The sequence below is a fragment of the Procambarus clarkii genome, chromosome 80 (assembly GCF_040958095.1).
Source record: "Procambarus clarkii isolate CNS0578487 chromosome 80, FALCON_Pclarkii_2.0, whole genome shotgun sequence".
In the NCBI taxonomy this organism is placed as follows: domain Eukaryota; kingdom Metazoa; phylum Arthropoda; class Malacostraca; order Decapoda; family Cambaridae; genus Procambarus; species Procambarus clarkii.
Window position 1 is genome coordinate 22,172,598 of NC_091229.1, and position 19,507 is coordinate 22,192,104.

Below are 19,507 nucleotides of genomic sequence, written 5' to 3' on the forward strand. Positions count from 1 at the left end.
AAAAGGTGCATATATTAACATTTTCTCGTCTCTCTCTCGTATCAGATCATAAGATATTTCATTTAACAGAGCAAAGATATATATTTTAAGATACTAGTGGGACGTGTCCTTGTCGGGTCAAATACGCCCCGCTATATTTTCTCTTATTTCTCAATCATTAGGTGTTGCCTTGTACGTCCCTGCTAGAAGAAGAAGAAGAAGAAGGTTTTCATGGACGCGCGTTGCTTCACTGTCGTGTACGGGGGAGGAAAGTAGGTATCCTTCACCTTGGTGTCGACAGGGTTTGTATGTGAGAGGGGAAATGTTAGGCCAGGTATAAAACGCCTGGCATGGGACTCCATCCTTACAGTCCTCGTCAGGTTAAGCCCTTCGTCGCTGCTCTCCTCAGCCGCCTCTACCGACATGTTGGCCAGGGTAAGTCGACGACGGGTTCTCTCGCTGTTGTGGGGGGGACGTCTCTACCCTGTGGTAACGTAGAGGGGCTGCGAGGTCTACAGAGGTCTCGTGCCAACTTCTCGCAATTGACATATTGTCTGTTTCTTGTCTTACAGACGCTGTTATTGTTCGCGGTGACTGCGGGTGCCAGTGCCAGGCCTCAAAGCTTCCCGGCACCGGCAGTGCCCCTGGAGGATTCTGGTGCCAGGGCAGAGCCAGATACCCGTTCAGACCTCAAGTGCGTCCATCCTCCAGGCAGCGCCCCTGGAGGATTCGGTGCAGGTCAGAGCCAGATACCGTTCAGACCTCAAGTACGTCCACCTCCAGGCAGCGCCCCTGGAGGATTCGGTGCAGGTCAGAGCCAGATACCCTTCAGACCTCAAGTGCGTCCTCCGCCAGGTAGCGCCCCTGGAGGATTCGGTGCAGGTCAGAGCCAAATACCCTTCGGACCACAAGCTGACCAACCTATCCAGCGGCCTCCTAGACCTTTCGTGCCTTCCGGAGAAGTGATCCCTATCCTGGTGGACGAACGAGACGGACCTCACCCAGACGGCTCGTACAGCTTCAACTTCGAGACTGATAATGGCATCAGTCGCTACGAGCAAGGCACGCCCCAGGGGGAGGCTGGCGCCGTGGCCATGCAAGGCGGATGGTCGTGAGTATCCCAAGTCCTATCTAGTAACACTAGAACACCTTTATGCCTCGTTTTCTTCTTGTAACTCCTCTAGGTTACATAACTAGCCTCCTCGCTCGCTTCTATATTGAGAGGGAGAGCTGGGCACTGCTTCGTGCATTTCAAATTGAACATGATACTAAGGGAAATTTTAATAGTTTTATTCTTTGTTATGTCATTTCTCGTGTTCAGATGATCAAATGGCAGATGTGCTGTTCAATTATTGCTGCATGAATGTTTGTTCAATCTAATACCTGCACGAGTGTGTGTGTTCACTTTAACACCTGCACGAATGTGTTCATGTGTTTTAATTTTGTGTTCACCCGAGTTCAGAGTCTATCCTTATGAAGCCGGAGGGCCTACTCACCCGCCCCTCTCTCACATATTACCCCCTATTCCATTGTCCAGTTGTTCCCTTCACTTCTTCCTTTCCCATCTCACCTCCTCCTCCCTGTTCCTCTCCTATCCCTCGTCATCCTGGCCCCTTTCTGTGCCAGATATGCCTTGTTTAACGCCTCTACGCCCCTGTCTCTCTTCCACACAGCACTTCTTCTCTTCCTCGTCCCTTCATCTACCCACCTTAATCCCTCTGGAGGGCATAGAACTTCCTTGATTGTTAGTGTAGAGCTTATTGGCTCTCTGAGATTATAGAGCATCCCTGAAGGATAATGAGTAGTTTACTGGCACTCTGGGGGCCATAGAACTTCCCTGGTTGTTAGAGTGTCGAGCTTACCACTCTGAAGCCATAGAGTTGTATTGAGAATTTATGTTCTAAACACGTCTTTCCAGTGACGTGAGGTTCAACCCCTTTAGTCTTTCCTCGTAGCTCATGCCTCTCAGCTCTGGGACTAGTCTAGTGGCATACCTCTGATTTTTTTTCCAGCGTTGCAGTGTGTTTAAGAACTCCACGCTGGTGCCGCATATACCAGAATTGGTCTGATATGTTGAATATAAGATCCTCAACGACTCTGTATTTAAGTTTCTGAAAGCAGTTCTTATTGTGGCCAACCTTACATATACAATGTTGGCCTCAGCTCCTGGACGCCGGTTTTTTTTTTAGTAGGGGATTGAGTTGGCCTCTAAGAATATCCTCGTTTAGTTCATTTCATTTTCTCAGATCTATATATCCCATCTACGTCTCAAGTTTTCATTTATGTCTTCTTGTTCTAATGGTATTCATTACGAATATTTCTCCTTTTTCCACTCTGGTCCCTATTTTGTATGTCTCTATCATGTCTCCTTGTTTTGCGTTGTCCATGAAGAGCCGTGAGAAACTCACGGTTGAACTTTCTCCCAGTTAGAGTTGAGATCGTTGTATGTCTATACTGACTGCATATGAACAGGAGTGGTTTTGTTTATGGATATTTTCATCTATAGACGTGGTTATTCACTTACAATGGTAACCAGCCTATATACGCTTTCTTCTGCCGCTCTGTGGATAGAGTCAGGGATCTGTTAAGAGCTCTATAGTTTAGTGAGCAATTGAGCACTCAACCACAGGTGATTGTGGTGTTTCTTACAACGCTTACCAGCAATCACAGATCGTTGGATGTGTGTCCTCAGGTTGAACGCGGTTTGCGTTGATTGCTTGCAATGTGTAAAGGTGTTCCGTGGCCACGGAAGCTAAGTCATATTGGAACATAGGGAAACACAAGCTAAGTCATAGTAACACACAAGATGGTGAAGGGCTATTGTCTCCCTAAGGTCTAAATACGACCACTAAGGTCACCCAAAGCTCGTAGCGTAGCGGAAGTTCAAATTAAACTGGAATTGTTTAACGCTTTATCATGTATCCTTCCTCAGATTCACTTTCCCCGACGGAACTCCCGCCGTCTTCAAATTCGTGGCCGACGAACTCGGCTACCGTGTGGAGTCCCCTCTGCTGCCCACGCCCCATCCTCTTCCCGCCCACGCCATCGCCCAGATCGAGTTCGCCCGCCAACAGGAGGCTCGCGGAGGCGCGTCGGGCACCAGGCCGTCGTACGGGTCTTAAGGTGTCCCTTGTGTGCTTAACTTCCCTGTGTTGCCTTCGTGTCTGGCTCTCACGCGGTCGTCTAGCTGCTGTAGACGGCTCAGGCTGCCCCGGGAGCACTCCAGCGCCACCTCAAGTCGCACCAACGGAGCGCTATAATAAGTGTTGCCTCCGTTTCCGTCTGTGTAAGCGGAAGTGCAGTGCTGTCGAAGCGACTTGATTCATCTCTGATGTTTATAATTATTACCGCAAAATTATATAATAAAAACAGATGCAAAAAAGAGGGAAGTTTTGTTAAATTATTCCGATGGCTCTTGGTGCCGTAGTACACGGGATATAGGCAAAGGTTACCAGCTTACTGCTCAAGTTAGTTTGTCGGTGCTTGTGTAATCTGTCTTCTTATGAAGACCGTCGCATCTGGTAGGTTAGGAGTAGGTCCTCTGGTAGGTTAGGAGTAGGTCCTCTGGTAGGTTAGAAGTAGGTCCTCTGGTAGGTTAGAAGTAGGTCCTCTGGTAGGTTAGAAGTAGGTCCTCTGGTAGGTTAGAAGTAGGTCCTCTGGTAGGTTAGGAGTAGGTCCTCTGGTAGGTTAGAAGTAGGTCCTCTGGTAGGTTAGGAGTAGGTCCTCTGGTAGGTTAGGAGTAGGTCCTCTGGTAGGTTAGAAGTAGGTCCTCTGGTAAGTTAGAAGTAGGTCCTCTGGTAGGTTAGGAGTAGGTCCTCTGGTAGGTTAGGAATAGGTCCTCTGGTAGGTTAGGAGTAGGTCCTCTGGTAGGTTAGAAGTAGGTCCTCTGGTAGGTTAGAAGTAGGTCCTCTGGTAGGTTAGGAGTAGGTCCTCTGGTAGGTTAGAAGTAGGTCCTCTGGTAGGTTAGGAGTAGGTCCTCTGGTAGGTTAGAAGTAGGTCCTCTGGTAGGATAGAAGTAGGTCCTCTGGTAGGATAGAAGTAGGTCCTCTGGTAGGATAGAAGTAGGTCCTTTGGTAGGATAGAAGTAGGTCCTCTGGTAGGATAGGAGAGACCAATTTAAAATGACCGGTTTCTTGACGCTGGAAAACCTTAGGGGGCCGGGTTGACTTGTGGCGGGTCGGGGCTTGTGGCGGGTCAGTGCTTGAGGCGGGTCAGCCTTCCCTGTGTCCATCCTTCCAGGTTATTACGTTGCAATTCAAGATATACGCAAAAGAAAACGCAGCACAACTCTGGACTTGTGCATCACAATAGCCATATTACCATTGCATCAGTCTGGTTCAACAAGTTCAGCAGTCTGGTTCAACAAGACAGCATCAGTCTGGTTCAACAAGTTCAACAACATCTTTCCTCTCCCATAGGAGTCAACAACAAGAGCCAACAACAGCAGCAGCAGCAACAACCTGTTCTTCTGCTGAGCTGTGGGACTCGTTCAGCTTGTCCGCTTATCAGCGCCCTGGATGCCAGGGAAGAAACCCTCCGGTAACATATACGCGTGTTAAATCAAGCTTGTGGCGTTACATACACCTTGTGTGTTACTTGAAGCTTGTATATACAATACAATACAATACAATTTTATTTAGGTAAGGTACATACATACAATAAATATTTACAAGGATTGTTTGACTTATAGGTAGAGCTAGTACATACAATGCCTAAAGCCACTATTACGCAAAGCGTTTCGGGCATGACGAAAATCATGAAAATATGTTAAATCAAGCTTTCGTGTTTCATCACGCTACTGTGTATGCCTGATGGGAATCAGGAGGAGGGTTGAGAAGCACCTTTGCTTAAGAGAGCAACGGAGTTAATGTGTTTACGACTCAGACAGCAACATTGTCTCGCCTGGTACTCCCTCATGCAGCTGTTGTGTTTGTTTTGGTCCTCACAGCGTCGAGTGTAGCTTTTATGCTGAGGACCGTTCCCTCAACACGCTCTCAAAGTGCATTCTTGCTTTCACGTGTGATGTATTGTAATGCATTGAGTAAATGCATTGTATTTGTGGGTATGTATATATATGTGAGTGTGTGTGTGTGTGTGTGTGTGTGTGTGTGTGTGTACTCACCTATATGTACTCACCTATATGTGCTTGCAGGATCGAGCATTGACTCTTGGATCCCGCCTTTCTAGCTATCGGTTGTTTACAGCAATGACTCCTGTCCCATTTCCCTATCATACCTAGTTTTAAAAGTATGAATAGTATTTGCTTCCACAACCTGTTCCCCAAGTGCATTCCATTTTTCTACTACTCTCACGCTAAAAGAAAACTTCCTAACATCTCTGTGACTCATCTGAGTTTCCAGTTTCCACCCATGTCCCCTCGTTCTGTTATTATTACGTGTGAACATTTCATCTATTTCCACTTTGTCAATTCCCCTGAGTATTTTATATGTCCCTATCATATCTCCTCTCTCCCTTCTTTTCTCTAGTGTCGTAAGGTTCAGTTCCTTCAGCCGCTCTTCATATCCCATCCCTCGTAGCTCTGGGACAAGCCTCGTCGCAAACCTCTGAACCTTCTCCAGTTTCTTTATGTGTTTCTTCAGGTGGGGGCTCCATGATGGCGCGGCATACTCCAAGACGGGTATCACGTAGGCAGTGTAAAGCGCCCTAAAAGCTTCCTCATTTAGGTTTCTGAATGAAGTTCTAATTTTCGTCAGTGTAGAGTACGCTGCTGTCGTTATCCTATTTATATGTGCCTCAGGAGTTAGATTAGGTGTCACATCCACTCCCAGGTCTTTACCGTCTCTGTGTCTCTCTCTGTGAACCTTTACTCTCTCTGTGAACCTTTACCGTCTCTGTGTGTCTCTCTGTGAACCTTTACCGTCTCTGTGTCTCTCTTTGTGAACCTTTACCGTCTCTGTGAACCTTTACCGTCTCTGTGTCTCTCTCTGTGAACCTTTACAGTGTGTGTGTGTGTGTGTGTGTGTGTGTGTGTGTGTGTGTGTGTGTGTGTGTGTGTGTGTGTGTGTGTGTAACTTTAAACAAGAATCACATCTCACCTGAGATATCATTGTCCACAATAATTTACACCAACAAGGCACACAGAGAGAGCAAGCGTAGAGAGCACACACCTGAGTGCGTGCCACACACACACACACACACACACGTGTCCAACTACACCTCAACCCTAAACCAGCTGTCAATCATAGACTTGGCAGCTCGTCCGAACTCCTGGCGAGGGTAGGGAAGAGGTTATAAACACAGACGATATATATATATATATATATATATATATATATATATATATATATATATATATATATATATATATATATATATATATGTATATATATATGTATATATATATGTGTGTGTGTGTGTGTGTGCGCGGTGGCCTTAATAGCCTCCACAGAGGTTAACAATCTCAACACCGAACCATTGGGTGGTTGGGGTGGGGAAGGGGGGGGGGGTATACTGGACAACCTGTCCTCTTACAAAAATAATTAGGTTAGGTGGGTTACTTGGGCTAGTGCGTTTCTGATTAGGTTAGGAGGTTGGATTATGTACGTTGTGCACATCAAGAGAATAGCCTGAGATGCTATGGAGGATCACTGCGACATAGACAGCAACTGGGCATTACCTAAAAGACAGAAGTATATCAGAAGTTTTCAGTCATAAATAAACAGGTGTTATACGTCTGCAGCGAAACAGGCACACGACGTGTGTGTGGAGGTTCGGTGTTACGCGACGAGGCTCGCGAGACACCGGTGCTGAGGGTTCAGAGAAAGTCAGAACTCTACGGCCAAGCTGAGCAGGTGCTTATAGAGGTTCCCCGAGATAGTTAATTGTTCGGAGATTCACAGAGACGGTAAAGGTTCAGAGAGAGAGAGACACAGAGACGGTAAAGGTTCAGAGAGAGAGACACACAGAGACGGTAAAGGTTCAGAGAGAGAGAGACACAGAGACGGTAAAGGTTCACAGAGACACAGAGACGGTAAAGGTTCACAGAGAGAGACACAGAGACGGTAAAGGTTCACAGAGAGAGAGAGACACAGAGACGGTAAAGGTTCACAGAGAGAGAGAGACACAGAGACGGTAAAGGTTCACAGAGAGAGAGAGACACAGAGACGGTAAAGGTTCACAGAGAGAGAGAGACACAGAGACGGTAAAGGTTCACAGAGAGAGACACAGAGACGGTAAAGGTTCACAGAGAGAGACACAGAGACGGTAAAGGTTCACAAAGAGAGACACAGAGACGGTAAAGGTTCACAGAGAGAGACACAGAGACGGTAAAGGTTCACAGAGAGAGACACAGAGACGGTAAAGAGTCTCAGAGAGAGACACATAGACGGTAAAGGTTCACAGAGAGAGACACAGAGACGGTAAAGGTTCACAGAGAGAGACACAGAGACGGTAAAGGTTCACAGAGAGAGACACAGAGACGGTAAAGGTTCACAGAGAGAGACACAGAGACGGTAAAGGTTCACAGAGAGAGACACAGAGACGGTAAAGGTTCACAGAGAGAGACACAGAGACGGTAAAGGTTCACAGAGAGAGACACAGAGACGGTAAAGGTTCACAGAGAGAGACACAGAGACGGTAAAGGTTCACAGAGACGGTAAAGGTTCACAGAGAGAGACACAAAGACGGTAAAGGTTCACAGAGAGAGACACAGAGATGGTAAAGGTTCACAGAGAGAAACACAGAGACGGTAAAGGTTCACAGAGACGGTAAAGGTTCACAGAGAGAGACACAGAGACGGTAAAGGTTCACAAAGAGAGACACAGAGACGGTAAAGGTTCACAGAGAGAGACACAGAGACGGTAAAGGTTCACAGAGAGAGACACAGAGACGATAAAGGTTCACACAGAGAGAGACACAGAGACGGTAAAGGTTCACAGAAAGAACGAGAGATAGGGAGGGTGTGGTATGCAGTCACCACAGAAGAGTGTGGAGATTGTCTGACTGGCAGAGACCCTTGGGAAAGTATCCATGTACCCCCCGATAACGGCAGACATCTTACTGCTGACAGAAAAACAAAGAACAAATAAGATTGACACATAAATAGAGAAGTTATATCACCAAATAAAAGGAAGAATATATTTGGTCAGAAATGATTGATGGGAACTAGTTTGGCTCATGGGGGGACTCCACCCATGGGGTTCAGGGATTCTTCCTTAAGTCGATGCTTACTTAACCCAAGGAGCCAACGAGGCGTTTAACCCGAGACTAAATATATAGAAAAGTTCAACAAGATCACTAGAATATTTTATGATAATATTTATTGTGAAGTTTTGGCAACAATAACAGCAAGAGACAACAAACAAAACAATGTAAAATAACAAAAGTGGAGAACATGTGTCAAGCGTCTTAAGCAGCGCCCCGGGAAGACTGTCCAGAGTCCTCAACTCTGCTGGTAGCATTAAGGAGGCGGAGTCTGCTGGGGACGACCTCCGCTCCTGCAGCAGAAGCAGTAAGCGTTTGCCTCATGGCAGACAAGAAGGGAGGGGCAAGACTGAGATCCTTAGTGATGTCACTGCTTGTCATTAGCGAAGTCGCTGCCTGTCACCTGAAGCAGCAGCTTCTGCCTCCTGCTGGCGGGCGAACTCGATCTGGGCGATGGCGTGGGCGGGAAGAGGATGGGGCGTGGGCAGCAGGTCGGACTCCGGACGGTAGCCATCACCGTCGGCCACGAAGCTGAATATAGCAGGTGACCCGTCGGGGAAGGTGAACCTGTGAGGGAGAAATAAGGGCTAGACTAAGGTCACCTTCGCTCTCCTGACCTTAATAAGTGTGAAGTGGTCCCCAAATGCCCTAAAGGGACGACGGGCTTCCGTTCACACCAGCGAGTCAAAAGTTAACAACAGCTTTATGATGCTGGAAACTGCTGGAACTTTATAAACCTTTCAGAGATTTATTATCATCTAAAGATGAAAATAACAATAATACTTGAGACCCCGAGTGAAGGCTAACATGAAGAAGGACTAGAACATCCACTCCTGAGACCCTGAGTGAAGGATAACATTAAGAAGGACTAGAACATCCACTCCTGAGACCCTGAGTGAATGATTTAGTGGCGGAAGGTAGAAGAGATAGTGGAGGTGGGAGAGAGGAGGCGGAGACAGAGAGTAGCTGGCATATGGAAAACAACATAGAGAAGGTGTAGAGATCGTTTGATAAGGAAAGTCCTTGTGAAGTGTATCGTTAAGCAAACTGCATGTGTTACAAGAAGAACACGACGCATAAAGATGTTCAATTGTTACTAGAGAGAACTTGGGATACTCACGACCATCCGCCTTGCATGGCCACGGCGCCAGCCTCCCCCTGGGGCGTGCCTTGCTCGTTCCGACTGATGCCATTACCAGTCTCGAAGTTGAAGCTGTACGAGCCGTCTGGGTGAGGTCCGTCTCGTTCGTCCACCAGGATAGGGATCACTTCTCCGGAAGGCACGAAAGGTATAGGAGGCCTCTGGATAGGTTCGTCAGCTGAAGGAATCTCAGGTCGTTGTGGCGGGAAAGGGTCCTGGCTTGCACCCGCTCCAGAACCACCAGGAGCAGATGATGGTGGAATGAATCCAAATTGTTGCGGTGGGAAGGGCTTCTGGCTTGCACCAGCTCCAGAACCACCAGGAGCAGATGATGGTGGACTGAATTCAAATTGTTGTTGCGGCGGGAAGAGATCCTGGCTTGCACCAGCTCCTGAACCACCAAGAGCCGATGATGACGGAGGAAGGTGGCCGTGTAGTGTTGGCTGGGAGAGAAATCGTCTTTGGGTGGTTCCTAAACTTCCTCTTGGAGATATATCATCAATTCTTGCATTCCCAGCCGCTGCCATTAAGAACATCACTAAAATCTGTAAAGCAAGTAACATTACATTATTACATTGTACAAACATTTGATGGTGGATGATGTAGTATTATTATGCACAGGAGGGACGGTGAGCCAGAAGAGGGGAAGGAAGGAAGGAGTGAGGGACGACTGACCGTGGTGACCATGGTGATGGTGGGAGAGGGGAAGTGTGGTGCACGATGGTGGACCAGACGTTATATATACCTGCCTGGACCCTCTCCCTCTCACACCCAACCTCTTGACATTATGGTGAAGGGACACTTACTTTCCTCTCCTGTACACACACACACACACACACACACACACACACACACACACACACACACACACACACACACACACACACACACACACACACACACACACACACACACACACACACACACACACACACACACACACACACACACACACATACACACACACACACACACACACACACACACATTAGGAGGTGATGTGGTGGAGGCTGACTCCATACACATTTTCAAATGTAGATATGACAGAGCCCAGTAGGCTCAGGAATCTGTACACCTGTTGATTGACGGTTGAGAGGCGGGACCAAAGAGCCAGAGCACAACCCCCGCAAACACAACTAGGTGAGTACAAACACACACACACTCACACATACACAGTTCAGCATCATATTTGCGATAGCCAAACATTATTGAATATTAAACGGAATTATATGACTTGGAGAAATAATAGCATCCTAAACCTCCATAAAGAGATCAAATACACGTTATAAGCCTAGAATTCTTATTTTAATAGCAGTATTGACGCTGGTAATTTTACTAAATAGAAAAGTATACTACGACAGTATACTGAGGAGGGAAGTATGCTTAGCGTAGCAAGCTTGGAGATGTGATACTTAAGAATGTATTTTAATAGAGTATGTTTATGAAAATGTACAAATATACACTTATCATGAATAGGGCTTCAAGATAAATATATGAGGTATGTTTAAGAAGGGATAACAGAATAGTATTCTAAGACAGAATTGTATATACATTCTAGATTTCTATACTTTTACTATAGTATACGATATCTTGAGGTAGACTCTCGAGTCAGGCAATCTACCCAGAAAACGTATAAAGTAGATTAGTCAAGGTAAGCTTTTCCGGAAGTAGAACAATTATATCTTTGCAGATGACGACTGTTTCAGATAATCATTCAAACGTACACTAAAGCTAAACTTTTTAAGTAAACTGAATTTACCAAATAAAGTTGTGAAAACAGAACACTAAACCTTAACTGTTCCCCCTCTGTTCACCCAGCAGTAATTGGGTACCTGATTGTAAACCAATTGACGTGTCGTGTTCCAGGGGAAAACAAGTCGGCTGAGACTTAGAATGAGCTCGAGGAAGGAAAAGTTCTCAGCCTGCTAACAGGAGTCAAAAGTTGTTAAGTCCTGTACCCCTCTGTGTGTAAATTTAAGGCTTACTATAACCTATTAGAATGCGAAGCTCTCAGCTTCCTAACAGAAGTCAGCAGTCATCTCCTCATGTATACAATTTGGTAAACAAAAACTGGGCCCATTTATTAAAATTATCAGGCTGTCCTGTTTGTCTTCGTCTCTGCGAGATTACAGAGTAGATTGAGTTGCAGATACTCTGGTGATATCTTTTAGTGCACATCTGTGGTGTACACGCAGAGAGAGAGAGAGAAAGAGAGAGAGAGAGAGAAAGAGAGAGAGAGACAGCCAGCTCAAACAACAAATCAAGAGTTAATAATATAATTAAATATATTTCGAATACAATCATATCAACCTTAACGAACTTAAAGTAAACAATTGATCTCAAGTTTAGTAAAGCTTAAAACAATATATAATGTCACAATAGCACTCGAGTCAAAAATACTTACCGGCTACCTATCTTCCGTGGGGTAACAGGATCAAATAGGTAAATAGTTGTGTAAGGCGACTGGATAGAAGTAGATGATGGGGGGGGGGGGGGAGGGAGAGCGAATGGGTAAATGGGTAGGTTAATGTGTCAATAATTTCCAGCGACCAGTAGACAGATTCTCTACCTTCTTAGGTACATAGCAACTGTGCAAGTCCTGTGATCGCTGGTCTTCTCTGGCTGAAGTTTTTGTCTCCAAGACAAGAGAAGGTGGAGGGGGGCAAGAGAGGGAGGGGAAAGAGGGGGGAGGGGAAAGGTAGAGAGGGATAGCAAGAGGAACATATATATACTTTACATTTTTCCCTTTAAGGAGTTGATGCAAAGGTGAACTTAGTTAAAGCAGAGTTTACAACGACCGCTGCTAAGCACACTTTGTACCTGTGGACGGTGCAGGGAGCTTTTGTTGGTGTCTTGACAATAGTCAAGGGCTGTGTGGGGGGAAAGGTGACTCTACACTAATGTGTTTTACCTGAATTTACCTGAGGGGCCAAACTCTCTCTAGTGGCCTCGACGAGGGTAGGATGCCGGAGTCTTGTTTAATCGTGCCACAGTTGCGTCTGAGGATTTCTATTTTACAACTGGATTTTTAACATTAATAGGAATGGATTTTTAACATTAATAGGAATGGATTTTTAACATTAATAGGAATGGATTTTTAACATTAATAGGAATGGATTTTTAATATTAATAGGAATGGATTTTTAATATTAATAGGAATGGATTTTTAATATTAATAGGAATGGATTTTTAATATTAATAGGAATGGATTTTTAACATTAATAGGAATGGATTTTTAATATTAATAGGAATGGATTTTTAACATTAATAGGAATGGATTTTTAACATTAATAGGAATGGATTTTTAACATTAATAGGAATGGATTTTTAACATTAATAGGAATGGATTTCTAACATTAATAGGAATGCACGAGCAAAGTATGTGAGTTTTTATCACTAAACTCCATATATGTTAACCTTCGGAAAAGCTTACCTTTTTAAAACTAAAATCATTATCATATTAACAGCAAATATCTCAATATTATGATAATAAAAAAATAATGAAAACAAATGCTCCAAGCATTAATTTGAAAACAGCTTTATCTTAGATCAGATTATGCGTTGTCTCAGAGGGTCTCCAGCTTGTTCTGAAAGTAGACGCCATTAAGGTCTTGACCAGTTTCCAGCGATCAAAGTAAAGGACGATTCTTATCTGACCCTTCCGAACCCCTTCCCCGAGGAAAGGGAGGCTCAAACTCCCTTTGATACCGAGATTAAACACCACTCAGTTCCTCGGCAAGGCCTCTAGAGTCCTGGAAACACACACACAGTAAGGAAACCAGGAGAGAGATATGGCAACTACATACAAAATACTCAGCTGCAGACCCCTAGAGAGGGAGACTGTATCCCCTTAATAAGACCTGTTAGCTTGTGTAGAAGACCTCTTAATAACACACACATACACACACACACACACACACACAAGGCGGTATTTAGACATTGTTTAAGTATTGTCTGTACATCCGTTCGTTAACACCAGCCTGAGTGGTCCCCGTGTGCGTGACAGCCAGACTGGCTATATACGCCCTGTCATGTCATGGGTATGACAGCAACTTCAGTAACACCTGTCATGTCATCGACATGGGACTGCGCCTTAAACATATAGAAATGTATTCGTTTTGCGAGACATTATTAGGAAGACAACATGGAAGCGATCAGATCTACAGTGACCAACCTTCCTCTCTCTCTCTCCAGGCTTTGTAAATTACTACCGGAGACAATGATACAAAAGTAAAGATGTAGTTTCCAGTCAGTTAAATCTTGATGCTTTGAAGGCATCAGATGAACCCATACCTATATGTGTGTGTGTGTGTGTGTGTGTGTGTGTGTGTGTGTGTGTGTGTGTGTGTGTGTGTGTGTGTGTGTGTGTGTGTGTGTGTGTGTGTGTGTGTGTGTGTGTGTGTGTGTGTGTGTGTGTGTGTGTGTGTGTGTGTGTGTGTGTGTACTCACCGAGTTGTGCTTGCGGGGGTTGAGCTCTGGCTCTTTGGTCCCGCCTCTCAACTGTCAATCAACTGGTGTACAGATTCCTGAGCCTACTGGGTTATATCATAGCTACATTTAAAACTGTGTATGGAGTCAGCCTCCACCACATCACTGCCTAGTGCATTCCATCTGTTAACTACTCTGACACTGAAAAAGTTCCTTCTAACGTCTCTGTGGCTCATGTGTGTGTGTGTGTGTGTGTGTGTGTGTGTGTGTGTGTGTGTGTGTGTGTGTGTACAACTTCAGGACGTATTAATAATTATATGTTATTAATAATGATAATAATAATAAAAATGGTATTAATCACTAGTAATTCCCAACAAGGTAACTGAACAAATTAGTAACACTAACAATAAACTTTAAATGAAAATAAAAAGAGTTCTGTTGGTTATTGATTTTTTACTATTAAGTAAAGTATAACAGACAGAAAAAATAAAAGTTATTTCGAAAGCCTGTTAAAAAGTTATTAATAATAATGTTTTAATTAAAACGATTTAAAAATAATATAATTTATAAACAATACTTTACCTTATAAGCAAAAAGAAACGTTTGCACAAAATTATAACCTTTGAGTCATATTATAAAACATAAAAAAATTAAAGAAAGAAAAATACGGATATTTTAATTCTCAGTCAGACCTTTGCTGTTGCACGAACGACGAAATATATAAAAAAAAAAATCAAACGGGGGCAATGCCACAAAAAAATTGCTCGTGTGCCACCTTGGGCACGTGTGCCACAGGTTCACCACTTCCCCCCCCCCCCCCCATGGACCCTTTGAAGGAGACGTCACAGTGGACCCGAGTACAAAAACCACTACTTACACTTCTTGCTACAATATGTAACTCACGACAACAAAAAGGAGAACCACCTTAGGCGAGAACGACAAGGTTAGGTTAGGTTAGGCAAGAACGACAAGGACCACTGAACTATAGACAGGAGTCGCTATCCATTTTCTCCTACGATATACTTAAGATATTACTCTGCAGACTTGTAGAACACCAACACAAATTTGAACTTTGTCTGTAATATAACAAAAAAATATATAATAATCCGCTAAAGGAAAGTTGCTTAACAAACCTGTAGGAGTTATCTTAATTTTTTTTTACGGACTTTTAAACTGGGAGAAGGAGAGGGTAGGCGGGGCCTTAGTGTCTTTCTCGAGTGTTGAAGCAGAGGAGAGTTTGTCTCAGAGATACTAACAGCTTTTTAATTGTTCTTGTAAACAGATGGGCCAAGGTATGTATATATATATATATATATATATATATATATATATATATATATATATATATATATATATATATATATATATATATATATATATATATATATATATATATATATATATATATATATATATATATATATATATATATATATATATGTCGTACCTAGTAGCCAGAACTCACTTCTCAGCCTACTATTCAAGGCCCGATTTGCCTAATAAGCCAAGTTTTCCTGAATTAATATATTTACTATAATTTTTTTCTTATGAAATGATAAAGCTGCCCTTTTCTCTATGTATGAGGTCAATTTTTTTTTATTGGAGTTAAAATTAACGTAGATATATGACCGAACCTAACCAACCCTATCTAACCTAACCTAACCTATATTTATAGGTAAGGTTAGCTTAGGTAGCCAAAAAAAGCTAGGTTAGGTTAGGTAGACGAAAAAACATTAATTCATGAAAACTTGGCCTATTAGGCAAATCGGGCCTTGAATAGTAGGCTGAGAAGTGCGTTCTGGCTATTAGGTACGACATATATATATATATATATATATATATATATATATATATATATATATATATATATATATATATATATATATATGAACACTTCCCAATCAACTGTTGTTATTGTTATAAACAGCCTCCTGGTGCTTCGGAGCTCACTAATTATTAAAAAATTGTAAACAAAGCCGCCAAAGATTGAGAAAAGATGTACAGGTTCGTAAGTGCTTACCTAACTACTACGTGAATCTGGCCCCTAGTCTTTAGGGTCCATAGTTTTCCATGAATTAATTTACCCTCTATTTTATTCATTTTATTATCCTGGTCCCTCTTAGACCCTTTTCTTCCTATGTAGCTATGGAGAGGTTTGGGTTGGTTCTTTGTCTTGCTTGCTATGTTATTCGCAAATTATCTCGCTTCTTTCCTGCTCCCTCTGTCTCTTTCATATGAACTCTCACACACCTGGGTACATGTATATAAACATACCCACATGCACACTTCTGCGCATGTAGGCATATGCACATGTACACTTACGTTCATAATAATGTACGCGCATGGGTGAAAATCATACCTGTCTCAGGTGTGTGGCTATTCCATCTCAATTGTGTGTTCAGTCTGGTATAAGCGTGAGATCACTCCATCTCAGTGTAACAATGGACTCGTCTCGACAGGCCAGGCTAAGAAGCTGGTGAGAGGGTGCGGGAGATGCTGGCAGGAACTGGTGTCCTCGTCTCAGCCTGATTGATGAGGCTGTTCACGGTAGTGAGGGGGGGGGGGGAATTTGCTTGTGACCTGTTGTGTACTCACCTAATTATGCTTGCAGGGGGTTGAGCTTCGGCTCAAGGTCTTGGGGGACCCCACCTTTGAGTCGTCCAGTTTGTGAGTAAAGTAGAAGCTCTTGTCCCCTTAAAACCAAAACAAACTAAAAAAAACTAGATTAGACAAACATCTGGTTAAAAGTTCAACTCCTCGTTTACGGTCTCGTTCGGATCTATGGTCAGCTTGTTCGTGCCCTTATTCGTGACTTTGTTTATCTTAAACATCGCTCAATGTTTTCTATCCAGTCTCTTCTTTCTTCTTTTAAGCTGCTTTGTTTATGGATTTAATTACACATTCCTTGCAATTCTTCGCCTCTTTGTTTAACATTGATTATCTCTATTTAATTGTCACTATTTCTTACGTTGCTTTGTCCAGTAGTTTATTGGCTATTCCTGTCCACTATCCCAGAGGCGTCGTCTCGGTACATTCTCGCCAGCCTTCCTGCATGTTGTTATAGGTCAGCATGCCAACCTGTGACTAACTTTGGCCGCGACGCCGAAACCAGATTAGCCTAGAGAGAGAGGGAGGAGGAGGAGGGACAAAGAAGGAAGTGAAAGGGAAACGCGCGAGAGAGAGAGAGAGAGAGAGAGAGAGAGAGAGAGAGAGAGAGAGAGAGAGAGAGAGAGAGAGAGAGAGAGAGAGAGAGAGAGAGAGAGAGAGAGAGAGAGAGAGAGAGAGAGAGAGAGAGAGAGAGAGAGAGAGAGAGAGAGAGAGAGAGAGAGAGAGAGAGAGAGAGAGAGAGAGAGAGAGAGAGAGAGACGAATAGCTAGAAGGAGTGAAGGAATGAGAAGAGGAACGAGGGGAATGTAGGAACCCTGCTAATGGTGTTGCAATTGTGTCTACTGTTGCTCTTGCTCCTCTCTCTCTCTCTCTCTTGTTTTGCTCCTGTTGCTGGGACTTGTATTGCAGCTACTCTAGCTATTGTTCCTGTTACTGCTACTGTCTAAGCTTCTGTTGAATCTAGTGTTGTTCTCGCTACTGTTGCTTCGAACGTTGTTGCAGTTAATGCTACTGTGACAACCGTTGTCTGTGCTGTTCCTGCTGCTACTGGTACTAATTGCTCCTGTTGCTGGTGTGTCTGTCTGAACTTCTCTTCTGTTGCCGCATCTGTTTCTAGCGAGACTGCTTCTGCAGCAACCATTTCGTCCCCTTTACTGTTGATCCTTTGCCCCATCATTTGCAATATTTTGCAGCATTTTTCTGATATATCAACAGCAGAGTAAATCTGCTCAGATCAACACAGCAGAGTTCTCTGATGATATTCCTGCTCGACTCGGCCCGTCAGCCTTAGTTGCATTTACATATTATATACAAAAACTAATTTTAATCTAAGACAGCAGGACATACGTCATACGACAGCTAAGACATACGTCAGGCTGCGAGCAGCCGCGTCTAACAGCCTGGTTGATCAGTCCAGCAACCAGGAGGCCTGGTCGACGACCGGGCCGCGGGGACACTAAGCCCCGGAAGCACCTCAAGGTAGGTAGCCTCAAGGTAGCAGTCCAGTCTCGCCCAGCGCCTGCAGAGTGATCAAGGGGGATAGATTTTTGTTGCTGGTAAAGCAGCCCGTCCGCCTAAGGCTTCCCCAATTTAAAGTGGTCTCTCCTAACCTACCAGAGGACCCAAAACAGAAAACGGGACAGTATGTCACTTTCATTTTCTAGTAAGATAAATTTTTGGCCCTATGTCGCGCCTACGAGCGAAATGCGACGTTCTTTGAAGGACAGGTTGGTTACCAGCACTGAGACGCTGAGGGGGTATCAAGAATGTTGTGATTATAACTAGTAAGTTGTGAAAGTAATATAGTGTCTTTGAGGCCTAGTAAGTGTTATCTGATCTGTCTACGAGGTCCGGTGGGTGGGCTGGCCTGTCTACGAGGCCAGGTGGGTGGGCTGGCCTGTCTACGAGGCCAGGTGGGTGGGCTGGCCTGTCTACGAAGCCAGGTGGGTGGGCTGGCCTGTCTACGAGGCCAGGTGGGTGGGCTGGCCTGTCTACGAGGCCAGGTGGGTGGGCTGGCCTGTCTACGAGGCCAGGTGGGTGGCCTGGCCTGTCTACGAGACCAGGTGGGTGGAATGTCCGACAGAAACTACAAGCAGGAGTGGTGTTATGGGAAGGTAGACGCCGCTATATAGATCCAGACATCTATAAAAGTAGGAAGGGGCGGGAATGTTGATGCTGGAGAGCAGAGGAAGAGGAAGAGAAGATTAAATATTAAATGAATAAGGAGACAACGAGACGTGTACTCATCTACTTTTACTCGTTTACTTGTGTCTGCATGATCGAGCATTCATGAAAGCATAAGTAATTGTGACAGTAAACATTCTCTAGGATCCCGGTTTTCTAGCGGACGGGTGCTGAATGTAGTAGCTCGATCATGGCCTATTTTCTGGCCTACTTTGCTTTTCTGGCCTACAGTTACTTTGCTTCCACAACCAGTTCCATTATTTCATTACATTTTCCCATTACTCTTATGCTAAATGAAAACGTTCTAACATCTGTATGGCCCATCTGAGTCTCAAGCTTGCACCCATGCCCCCTTGTTCTAGCGGTATTCATTGTGAACATCTCCTTTTTCCACCTAGGTAATTTCTCTAAGTAATTTATACGTCTCTATCATGTTTCCCCCTCTCTCCTCTTTTTTTTTATAGGGTTGTCAGGTTTAGTTCCTCCAGGGGCCTCGTAGCCTGGTGGATAGCGCGTAGGACAAGTAATTCTGTGGCGCGGGTTCGATTCCCGCACGAGGCAGAAACAAATGGGCAAAGTTTCTTTCACCCTGAATGCCCCTGTTACCTAGCAGTAAATAGGTACCTGGGAGTTAGTCAGCTGTCATGGGCTGCTTCCTGGGGGTGGAGGCCTGGTCGAGGACCGGGCCGCGGGGACACTAAAGCCCCGAAATCATCTCAAGATAACCTCAAGATAAGAGTATCTCTTCATATCCCATCCCTCGCAATTCTGGGACGAACCACGTCGCAAAATTTTGAACTTTTACGAGTTTTCTTGTTTTCTTTCAGATGGGGCGGACTACTCTAAAACTAATCTGATGTACAGCGCTCTAAACGCCTCTTTATTTAGGTTTCTGAATGATATTATGACTTTTGTCGGTGTAGAGTATGCTCCTGATGTTAATCTGTTTATATGAGCCTCTGGACTTTGAATTGGTGTTATGTCCACTCCCAGGTTCTTTTCTCT

At 44.3% G+C, this 19,507-nt stretch overlaps 2 protein-coding genes across 5 annotated transcripts in view; one reads left to right on the top strand and one right to left on the bottom strand.

Moving 5' to 3' along the window:
* Positions 1–641: 641 nt before the first annotated feature.
* On the top strand, positions 642–3,363 carry LOC123746172 (endocuticle structural glycoprotein SgAbd-8; the record flags this gene model as incomplete). The annotated part of the gene is made up of 2 exons (XM_045727499.2): positions 642–1,090; positions 2,912–3,363. Coding segments are annotated over 2 exons (639 nt in total), but the record flags the coding sequence as incomplete, so codon positions are not given.
* A 4,878-nt stretch (positions 3,364–8,241) lies between these two features.
* LOC123746205 (pupal cuticle protein 20-like) overlaps positions 8,242–19,507 on the bottom strand; it is a 36,059-nt gene continuing 24,793 nt past the window's right edge. For all 4 annotated transcript variants that reach the window (XM_069314915.1, XM_069314917.1, XM_069314916.1 and 1 more), the window contains 2 exons: positions 9,263–9,828; positions 8,242–8,709 (listed from right to left, as the gene is read on the bottom strand). In XM_069314915.1, the coding sequence (XP_069171016.1) occupies positions 8,523–8,709; positions 9,263–9,828 (753 nt within the window). In that variant the 3' untranslated portion in view covers positions 8,242–8,522. The remainder of the gene's footprint in view (positions 8,710–9,262; positions 9,829–19,507) is intronic.